An 11,651-nucleotide genomic window follows, 5' to 3' on the forward strand; every position below is an offset into this window, starting at 1 on the left:
AGTTTATTTTCAATAAAAAACTTTTCCGTCGCATAACCGCCTCCTGTCGGCGAAGTACACTGGTATACAATCAAAATAAGTTCAGGGCTGAAATTTCATTGATTTTAACAGCTATATTACTTCTGTGGTAGACTTTTTTTTTTAGTTTTCCCTTCGGAATATAGAAGTTAAAATTTGCAATACCAGAATGTATTTCGGTGTACATGGCACGAAACGTTCAAAAGGTCTTAAATTCTTATTAATTCGAAAGGTCTTTAATTCGAGCTTCTGAATAGATTCAGGATATAGGGATTGAACTTTTTCCCTCTTGGTAATATACGAGTTAAAATTTGTACGAGAATGTATTTTTGTGTACTCGAGAGTTTGGCACGGAACGTTCAAGAAGTCATACGAGCTACAGCTCACAAATTTCTGAAATAGAACTTCTTCTACTGGCGAAAAACCTGTTTTAGAAAAAGTACGAAAATATTAAACGGAATTTTGTCTGAAAGCTAAAGATTTTCGAGGGTGACGGGTGTGAAAGATTTGGGCAATTTTGAAGCTTGACATGTCATGGCCGATGAAACTCGAATATTGCAATGAGGCAAAAAGCCCAACAAAAAATGTTTCCAATATCCAGCTGCTTATTTGAAGTCACTCAATAAATACAAGAATGGTACACTGGAAAAATCGCCGAACAATAAATACCAGTCACAAGTTACAAAACAGATTCGTCTGAAGCGGGCAAACACGGTGAACAACGGAACTGTAAGTATAAACTGCGCATTGCATCCGATACCGGGTTGCGAATAATGGAAAAGGCTGCAAAATGCGAAACAACTTTGTTTAGTCAACAGTAGGCACCTCCACATTGTTAGAAGACCTTTGTAGCTGTTACGTTTGGTAAACGTGGCCAGGAAACAGAAACATTAGTATCACGTCTGGCGACTTTAATGTTTATTTTTTTCTTACTAAATATCGGGTATCAAAATAAGCAAGTACAGGATATCGCTAAAATAACAATGCTAACTATAACAATTATATGGAACCATTGAGTTGTACATATGCCAATTTGGTTAATGTGACAAGAAAACATTAGTGAAACGAAAACAGTAGCATCATATCTAAGTTTTTTTTTCAATATTGGTGCAAAATAAATAAAAAGAATTGGAACTCACTAACTAACAGCTAGTGGCGTAACAATATTATGGAACCATACTAATGAAATACCATGTTGTGCATATAGTATTCAAAGTTAATGTTAGCAACTTTACGGAACGTTAGCACTGAAATAATATTTAGGTAAAATTTAGAAAAATACAATTGGTTTTATAGGAAATACACGAAAAAAGATGCCAATTTGTGTTACTTATTCAGACACGTAAAGTGACGCAATTGTTGCACCCTGGGAACATAGAAAACAAAAATAAATAGCTAGGCAAATCAACGTTTTTATACGGAACTTGTGCAAAACTGTTTTGGCGATAAATAGTCGCGTAGTAATTTTGGAGGAAGATTGATAAAGTAAAATGGTGCAAGTTAACGTTAAGATCGGAGTAGGAATGTCCGATAATATCGGATCGGAGCCGATACCCAATGCCAAGTGGCAGTATCGGTACTCGTCCGATAATATCGGATCGGAGCCGATACCCGATGCCAAGTGGCAGTATCGGTACTCGTCCGATAATATCGGATCGGAGCCGATACCCGATGCCAAGTGGCAGTATCGGTACTCGTCCGATAATATCGGATCGGAGCCGATACCCGATGCCAAGTGGCAGTATCGGTACTCGTCCGATAATATCGGATCGGAGCCGATACCCGATGCCAAGTGGCAGTATCGGTACTCGTCCGATAATATCGGATCGGAGCCGATACCCGATGCCAAGTGGCAGTATCGGTACTCGTCCGATAATATCGGATCGGAGCCGATACCCAATGCCAAGTGGCAGTATCGGTACTCGTCCGATATTATCGGATCGGAGCCGATACCCGATGCCAAGTGGCAGTATCGGTACTCGTCCGATAATATCGGATCGGAGCCGATACCCGATGCCAAGTGGCAGTATCGGTGCCGATCCGATATTAAATCACTATAGGTATTTATGATTTGTCACGCATTGTTGCAATTTCTACCTAAAAAAGTTTATTGTATAAAAAATAGAATAGGTTAACAATTGATTTAATTAAACTTTTTAAAACTACAGCAAATTTTGTCCTAATAACCTGAAAGTTATCTTCAACAGTTTTAATTTGAACTAGTTTGTTTGATTGAGCATAGTTATGACGTCATTTGTTATCGGATCGGATCGCGATAATTTTTTTCTAAGATATCGGGTATCGGACATCCCTAGGTCGGAGATGAGCTCGATTCAAACAACAGAATCACATTTTTAGTAAAAAAGAAAAATTAGAAAATATTTGCATTTGCCAACTTGGTCGACACTTTTTCACAGTACATCAACGAAACAAATAGGAGCGTAATTAGTGTTTAAACTGTGTTTTGACCGATATTCAGCTTCTCACTTTCTTCTTTGCCGTATATTTCTTGCTTCTGTTTCTTTGCTCCGCTTCTGACCCAGGGATGAAGTGTTTCCTCGTCGATTTGAGGTACTTCTGCAAAAATAACAACAACAACTGACGAGTGGTTCTTAATCTTTGGTAACCTGTCAGACCGCTATGTTATTCTGCAAGCTTTCGTCGAACCCCAAATTTTCGCTCAGTATTCCTTTCTTCACTAGCAGCTAAAACTAGGCTTAATCAATTATAAACTTGCATTTATAATTATAAACTTGCATTTATAGGTTTAATTGGACAAACTTTTATAACGTTACATCATGACACTTTATAACGTTACTTCATGACACTTTATAACGTTACATGGACACCTTGGCACATCAAAGAGATTTGAATTTAGCTTGAAATAACAGCATTTATGTTTCAGAGGACGTTCTCGCCGAATCCTTGAAACAGCTGCGTCGAACCCCAAATGTTCGATCGAACCCTGGTTAAGAACTACTGAACTAAACAAAATGCAAAAGAAGATTGAGACCAACGCAAAGCAATTCAAACATTAGGAAACCAGTTTTTTTCGGTTCAAGTTCGTTTTTTATTCGAAATCCGGTTCAGCTTCGGTTCACCTCCGGTTCGACTAATTTGAAAAAAAACGGTTCGTAAAATTCCAGTCCGGATGCAATATAAGTGCGGTACACCTAAAAATGTCAAATAATAAATGTAGAGAATAATTATTAAATCGTGACTCTTATTTAATTTAAGTTTCCTGACGCACTAAAAAACAGCGGCTCATTATTGAAATTTGTTGAAAAGTACTTTTCAGGTTTTTAGGTTAAAATTTGCTTCAGCAAGAAGTTTAGTTACCTCCAGTTGTTGTTCATACATTTATCACCCAATGGAAAACTAAATCTCTATGTTTATTGACTTTTAAATTACTCCGAACCGAAACCGCAACTGAACCGGATTCCGAACAAAATCCTTCGAAGCCGAACCGAACCTGAACCGGAAAATATTAAAACGGTTCGACTCCCTTAATAAAATCTCAAACACTGCGCCATTAGCAGCTTTTTTGTCGCAAAGTTCCGGAAACCAGCGCGGCAAAGTCGACCTTTAATAAAAGGTCGACTTAAACTTTGCTTTGCAATCCACGACTTGAGTCAATTCATTTGAAAACAGTGACATAAGTGCATTAATTCATTACAACATTGACAAATTCTATACTTCCTAAGATACCATACAAACAACAGTCAAATCAATTGGGACTGACCTGTTAAATAGGACACGATTGTCGCTATGGTACACGATATTAAGCAGCTCAGACCGCTGTACCACATATAGGAGAGTTTGTAGACAGCGTACACTCCGGTGTACAACTCCGGCATGACCAATTCTTCAGGCTAGAAATAAAAAAATAGGCGTGATATTGAGGTTTAATTAACCACAAAGTATTAATTTGTACCGCTTTGCATTGTTTAAGGTGATTTGCTTAATGTCTATAGTTAGCGCCTTATTTCAAAATAAATATATTTGACGTCCCCTGATCGACTTATATATATTTGACGTCCCCTGATCGACGCTTAACTTACCTTTTGTTAAATTAGAAGATAACTTCAGTAAATCATTTCATAAATACCCAACTATTTATTTTTTGGAAATGCGGGGGTTCTTAAAAGAAATACACAAATAAAAAAAAAAAAAAAACACAATTAAAAAACTTACCATAGACGTTGTGTAATTTTGAAAGTTCGTCGGCCAGGTTGTCAAAGGTAAAGTACTGTATGTGACATTGCAGCTCTACAAAAACATGTGAGAATAGTACAGCAATAATTGTAAATACCTAAAATTAGAGATGGATTGATATATCGGTTAATATCGGTCGATATTTGGCCTCTACCATCATATCGGTATCGCTAAATTAAGCAGATATTTCGGCTGATATTTATCTACAAAAAAGATACATTTGTTATTTAGCATCACGCCAAGTTAGTTTGCACAATAAGAGTTAAATATAGGTAAATAAACTGGAATAGCATTTGCATTTTATTTTCAAATAATTCAAATTTTGATCATATTTCAGGTATATAAATAATTAATTGGTATCTGGTATTTCAACATTAAAAACTTTTAAATCAGAAAATAGCTTCTCTGGTAATTATAATTATTTACCAACGTTTCGGCAACCTATTTAGATCGCCCTTGTCAGGGAGAATGATGTCATTTTATTTTGCGTCCTGTTGGCAATGTGTGTCAGTCCCTGACGAAGGCTTGCCGTATAGTAAGCCCAAACGTTGGTTAAAGAACTATATGCCAGAAGAATCTAATTTAATTATCAGAGGAGCTGTTTTTTGTTCTATATTACTATGTCTGGTGGCAACAGTTTATATATTGAAACTTAATCCAGTTTCGTCCAGTAAAAAAAAGCAGTATTTAAAAACTCAGTGACCTCATCCAGAAAGAAGGCGGGTGTGTTTTTCCGCGGGTTGTTTATTCTGTAGAAAATACTTCCGAAGCCAATCCAGGTTACGATCAACATGGAGGTAAAGAAACCCGACAATGCACCGATGTGGTTTGCTCGTCGTGAAAATAAGCCAAGAAGAAAAAGGCTCAAGACTGGACCTTTGAAGAAAATACCATGTAAGTTTATTGGTTGTGTCACATTTAGGAAGGCTCCCCTCTAAGCCTGTATCTCAGTTGGTAGAGCGACGGTCCGACCAGAGGTCGTGAGTTCGAACCTCACTGCAGGCTATAGTTGTTTTTCTAGTCTGCTCTGCTTGCATCATTGATAGCAGATTCGGTTAGTCTACGATGGCTTTCGGTTTCAGAAATAAATTACAACACCCTTACTTAATAAACATAATTAGAACCTTCATTTTATACAACCACAAAAAAAAAAAAAAACACTCTACATAAAAGCAAAACCTACCACCAATAATGCCAAGTATGCTGAGTGCAGACTTCAAGATACTGTCCATTTGTGAAGCTATACCTGCCATTGCGAGGCTCAACACAGCATAACAGACAACAGTGAGCTTTGATACCTTGGCCGCCAGCCTAAACAAATGTTTAAATAACAAGTTAGTTTCTGCTATACGGAGTAGCACAACAAATTTGGCAAAAATCAAAAGTTGTAAAATCAGAATTAAAAAAAGAATAATTTTTTTACACGGATCCTTTATTGTTGACCAAAAGGACGACTTAAGAATATAGATTATAGTTGTTGTACACATGTGTAGGTATGTTTCATTGAATTAAACTTTTATTAATATATAATAATTTTATCAGGGCATATATATGTAGCTACAAAAGAAACAAATTGTGTTATAGGCAAGTGATTTTCAACCTGCGTCCGTAAAAGATCGTCAGATGTTTCGCGGAAAATTTAACAATTTTACAAATGTTCCATAAAACACTGGCCGAAAATCACTGGTTCAACAGAATGGACTGAAAATACTAAGTAGCCTTTATTTTACGAAAGTAATTATTCACATTTGCCTAAAGTACAATAATACGCCCGAACATTTTTGTGCTCATTCAAACAAGCCTAGATATAACTAAGAAAACCTGAAAGTGAATACTTTTTTGTTTTAAATAAAGGTGTTCCGCGAAATTATTTTAAAACACCAATAGTTCCGTGGCTCAAATATGGTTGAAAAGCACTATTGTAGACAAACTCAATTATGAAAAAAAACACGAACACTTACTTGTCAGAAATCTGAAAGTTTGGTTGAATAATGTCTTGAAGAGTGACGGTCGCCAATGAATTGAAACAGGAGGAAACAGTACTGAAAAACCGGCAGACATTAATTTGTTAATATGACAACGCAAGACTGTTGCTTTCTTTTTCTAACTTAATACGATAATAAGATTGTGATACTGCTAAAATCTTGTTGGATTTTATTCAAAACTCAAATTTTTAACTGAATAAAAATTCTAAAAATCTCGCTACAGTTTTTGTTAATTTTTTTAACGCTATTTGTGCATCTTGTAATCGATTTTGACTTGACCTGTTTTTGACGAATTTTGACATAACGTGTAAATTTTGACAAAATTTTGACGTTTTTTGGCCAAGTCAAAAAATAATCGCCCTAATTATAACTCAAAAAAACTAAAAACATTCACCCTAAACTTAATTAAAAAAAAATAAAAAAAATAATCATATTCGCCCTAATCATAAAAATCGCCCTAAACTAAGCTCAATTTACACACCATTACAAGAAAAAACAAACTCAACAATTAATATTCACCTTAACGAAGCGCAGAAAATGCACGCTATGATGAGCCCCGGCAGTCCCGGGTAATCCCCTAAAACGTACATGACGTAATAGAGGAGAAGTTGGTCGGGTTTGGCCCCCGATGCGAGGGGGTTGGAACAACGGTACTCGGCGAACATGAGGAGACCCAGAAAGCAGCCGATGACCATTACAACTTGTAGGAGGGGAAGGTTGAGGTAGATTGATCTGATAAATGAAACACAATTAGAGATCAACCGATATCACTAGGAAACTAAAAGAAGAAGGCCTGGCCCTATTTAAAGAAGGCCTGGTCCTATTTAAGGAAGGCCTGGCCTTATTTTAAGAAGGCCTGGCCCTATTTAAAGAAGGCCTGGCCCTATTTAAAGAAGGCCTAGCTCTATTTAAAGAAGACCTGGCCCTATTTTTATTGGAACAAGAAGCACAGTAGTGTTTTTTAAGGGCTAAACATGATAGCATTGTGTCTCTAAAGTAGGTAGTTAATGACTAACAGTGAATCTAGCCTATATAAGCCCGAAAATACTGATACCCAATTTTTTTCAACTTTGTTGACCGATACCTGATGCCGATTTACTGTTTTTTTTATATACCTGGGAAAAGTCAAAAACTTGAATAATTTGAAACTAAAATCCAAATAACGTTTTAGTTTAAATATCTATATGAATTATGAAACTATTATTTTGCTTATTAACTTGGCGTGATGCTAAACCATTTTTTTTTATCAAAAAATAGCGAAGTTGTTTGTTCAGAACAGGTACTTTAAGAAACTTATGCAAGTTCAACAAATTTAACCTACAATTTTGCCTGCGTCTTTGTCTTGCAGCAGAGAAATCTCTGAGCTGCTGCTTGGTTGGTGCAGTAAATACCCAGACAGAGAAATGTCCCGCCGATACAGGTCGACCAAAAGGTGTGCGGGATCAAAGGGTTTGGGCTGAAACTGAATTAAACAAATGCAGATTGGCGACAGAAAAAATATAAAACTATAAACTGTTGCTACAAGGCATAATAACAACAATAACCAAAAAAGCTCCTCTGGTAATTTGTGTTTTTCTGTATATTGTACTACCAGCGTTAGGTTTTATTCAATCCGAAGTAGGCGATTTGAATAGGTTGCCGAAACGTTGGTTAACAATTACTACAATTGCTAGAGGAGCTGTTTTCGATTATTAGAACAAACACAATATTTAAAAATTGAATTTTGAACTTTAACTACCGGGCATAATTTTTATTGAAAAACATTTTCTGTGGTAATTACATTTCTTCTCAAAACGATGGTATATTATTATTAGTAAGAACTAGTGCTGTTATATAACATATAGAAAGCTTTGTTGGACAAATTGCATTCAACATATATACCTATTTATAAAAGGTTTTAGATTGTAATATATATAATAGGTTTCAAGTTGGAATAATATTATAATTGTACTGCTGTACACTCTAGGCCCTATTCGAACAAAAAGATTTACTACAAAGATATTCTTTGTCAGCCTTCACTAAAAACTTTTTAAACCAAATCTTTAAATGCCAATATATAAACACTTTTGTTTGGATTTTTTAATATTTCTTTTCTGATCAGCATGAATATAAACCGAAAGTTTAAGCCAGAATTTTCTGATAGTTATCAATTATATTATAATATCTCATCTGAGTCTATATCAATAACCAAGGTGTAGTTATGGTTGTAGTCCAGTACTCAAGTGGAATCGTATTTATTTGTACATTAAAGCCCTATATTGTGATCCAATGTAGAATTTTACGCATTGAAAGGTAATTTCCTAAAAAAATCACAATACAACCAACAATTTATAAGCTAACCAAACAGTATGTTTTGCGTTTTTAATTTTACATTACAACCAAGTGTTATTAAATAAATTGAACCCAAAAAATATTTTTTGTCGTAAAATCTGCAAAACAAGTTCATCATTGCAGTTTTTAATCAAATAAATTGTGCCTATTTAATCATAGTAATAATGTGATTTGGTATCGGGTAGAATTGATACATTTTCTGCAAAACATCAGTTGTTGTAATAGAAGACCGAATATTGGAGATAACTAATTGGTAACCAATCAGTTATGAAATCTTACTTGATTGGTGTTATCTTGCCAGAATTTGTGGCAACCTCCCAAACTTTTCCCACTCCACCGACATTGTTGCATCCAATTCCAATAATAACCAACTGCGATACCAGCATTACAACAGCCTGTAGAGGGAAATTTATTTTTAAGTGAAATAATTACGACATAGGTTAGTGATATTTGAACTAGTTTTCTAAACTTCGGTGGTGCAGACATTAATAGTAGAATAAACACTATATAAAATATCAGGTGCTGTCATAAAAAAACATATTGCCACAGTTACAGATTGCAAAACGCTAAAATTACCCTAAATTTAATTCTAAGTGATGATAAAAATTACTTAAAATGTGTGAATTTTTTTTAAATATGCTAATATTGACATCTGTGGTAAAATTTCATCAGGCAATATAAAATATATTATATTTAACTGTAAATATTATATATATAAAGGTAGCTACACACCTGAAATACATCTGTCCATATAACAGCTTTAAGCCCACCAAGAGCTGTGTATAAAGTACAAATGAGACAGAGAATACAAACAGTCAACCAAACGTCTAATTGTGTTACTGAAAATGAAAAAAATACAACAATAGCAGGGTTGTCGCACCATTTAATAAAAAAATTTAAAGACGTTCAATGAAAAAGACCTAGAATTGGATCACTTTTTAAGATAAGTAAAAAAACTATAAAAGGAATGTCAACACAAGAAGCAATAATTAATTATTTTTTTTCAAAAGCTCAAGCTGCACATAAAATAAATTTAAAGACAAGGATTCTGAAAGAAATTTTAAAGATACAAAGACTGTGTGGCAACTCTGAATAACCATTTAATATGATAGAAATGTTGTAATGTAATAGTTGCAAAATTCACCCAAAATCTTTTAAAAGAAGAATTCAACAATATAATAAAATCGCATTTTGTGAATTAATTGACAAACTTTATACATAACAAAAAAACATGGATTAGCTCAGTGATTCTCAACCTGGGTGCCGCGGCACTCTGTGGTGCCATTTCTAATGCCTAAGGGTGCCGATTTTCGCTCAACTCTTATCAATTTTGTGTAAGATTAGAGTGGAATAAATACAATTATAACTTCCTATGTTCTATAGAGTTTGACGTGTGTTGTTCCAGTTCCGTTTATTGTGACATTCTAGTGAATTACCTGCGGAGTAGGGGTGCCGCAATTTATTTATTATTTCTGATGGGTGCGGCAAGCCATAAAAGGTTGAGAACCACTGTATTAGCTTATTAGTGGCAATGATTGGGTAAAAAGCTTTTTATGTTTCACCTGCATTAATGGCGAGGGCTGGGGCATAGATTACAACTCCCATGTAAACAACCATCATGAAAATATATGAAACTGTTCCGCATAAACGTACACTTCGAGAGAAGCGACGATCCAAATACTAAAAAATCGAAAAATCATAAATTTATCTTAAAACAGATACCAAAGACAGAGTGTAGTATTAAACATAACACTTGTATATTGTGAAGTTTGAGAACTAGAAAATAAAAATTGACTGAAAAAAAATGCTTTCACACAACATAAAAATACTTGAATACTTTTATTACATTTATTTTTACCTACCAAACTGCCAGTATGACGTTGTTTTGAAAAAGTTTAAAAAAAAATCTGGATATTCCATATTCAAATTACTCCGAATTAAAACAAAAATAAAAAAAATCTGAATTTTCCATATTCAAATTACTTAAAATACTTAGAAAACAAAAATAATGCGCTTGGTGTCACTGAAGTATTATAGCACAGCATGTGAATTTATAAAAATACCTCATACACTGATGTAACTTTCATGTCGTGAAGTACTGGAATAATGCAGTGTGCAGCAATGGGAATAAATACAAAGTAACTGAAGGCAAACATCCAGTATCCAGTTCCAAACTGATAAATGACAGCCGGTACTCCAAGGACAGTTATTGCTGACATTATGGTAACAAGCAAAGACAGAGATGTCGGACCAGAACTCATGTTTCTATAACACAATAATTTTTTTTTAAATAAATCAATTGAAACGAAATCAATTTGATATCAAACAGTTTAAATCAGGGCTGCGGAGTCGGACTCGAGGAATTGGTTTGTTTTTCTGGATTCCGACTCTCTGACGAGTACTAAATTTTAAAACTGATATGGCCACAAACTGTAATTGTAAAGGTGGAATAGCATATGCTGGATATTTTCCGACTATGTATTGTGAGTGAATGAATTATACGGCCCCCCAAGTGGATTGCTGAATATCCACGTTATTTTAGTTATGCAAATAGGTGAAATACAGGCTGTAGAGTCGGGCCAAACTTTGGAATCAACGGAATCGCACATTTGGCCGGAGTCGGACTCAGGTTGTTTATAACCGAATCCGTAGCAATGATTTAAATTCACTCTACCAATTGTTTGACAAAACATTCACAATATAAACTCCAAGACATGGAAATTAATTTTTAACGAGGTTTAGCTTTTTATTTTTTTTTTATTAGTTTGTTCAAACCTGTTGGCCATCAAGAATTCTTTGGTAGTTCTCTGTCGTCCACCAGAAAATGCATAAAATATTCCGATAGCCAGCGACAGAACTAGACAACCAATGAACACAACATAATCAAAAACTTGGAAAACATGCTTCTCCATTATGTACAAAAAAGTTCAATATTACAGCCCTAAACCTGAAAAAATATGTTTGAAAAAATAACAAAGGTAGAAAAATTTAGTTAAACAAATTGGGTCTTGTATAATAATTAAATTAGTTTAATTAAATTTAATTTAGTTAAACAAATTGGGTCTTGTATAATAATTAAATTAGTTTAATTAAATTTTTCCC

At 34.5% G+C, this 11,651-nt stretch overlaps 1 protein-coding gene across 1 annotated transcript; it reads right to left on the reverse strand.

The window, feature by feature from the left end:
• Window positions 1–362: 362 nt before the first annotated feature.
• On the reverse strand, window positions 363–11,482 carry LOC146158973 (sodium-dependent multivitamin transporter-like). The gene is made up of 13 exons (XM_083384377.1): window positions 11,325–11,482; window positions 10,613–10,814; window positions 10,112–10,229; window positions 9,282–9,388; window positions 8,829–8,944; window positions 7,540–7,680; window positions 6,738–6,950; window positions 6,195–6,275; window positions 5,417–5,544; window positions 4,937–5,109; window positions 4,213–4,287; window positions 3,761–3,890; window positions 363–2,595 (listed from the first exon to the last, which is right to left on the reverse strand). Exons 1-13 carry the CDS (start codon window positions 11,459–11,461, stop codon window positions 2,471–2,473), a joined length of 1,746 nt encoding a protein of 581 aa, XP_083240503.1. The 5' UTR covers window positions 11,462–11,482; the 3' UTR covers window positions 363–2,470.
• Between the last annotated feature and the right edge of the window lie 169 nt (window positions 11,483–11,651).

Source organism: Ascidiella aspersa, chromosome 3, assembly GCF_963924565.1.
Source record: "Ascidiella aspersa chromosome 3, kaAscAspe10.2, whole genome shotgun sequence".
Taxonomy (NCBI): domain Eukaryota; kingdom Metazoa; phylum Chordata; class Ascidiacea; order Phlebobranchia; family Ascidiidae; genus Ascidiella; species Ascidiella aspersa.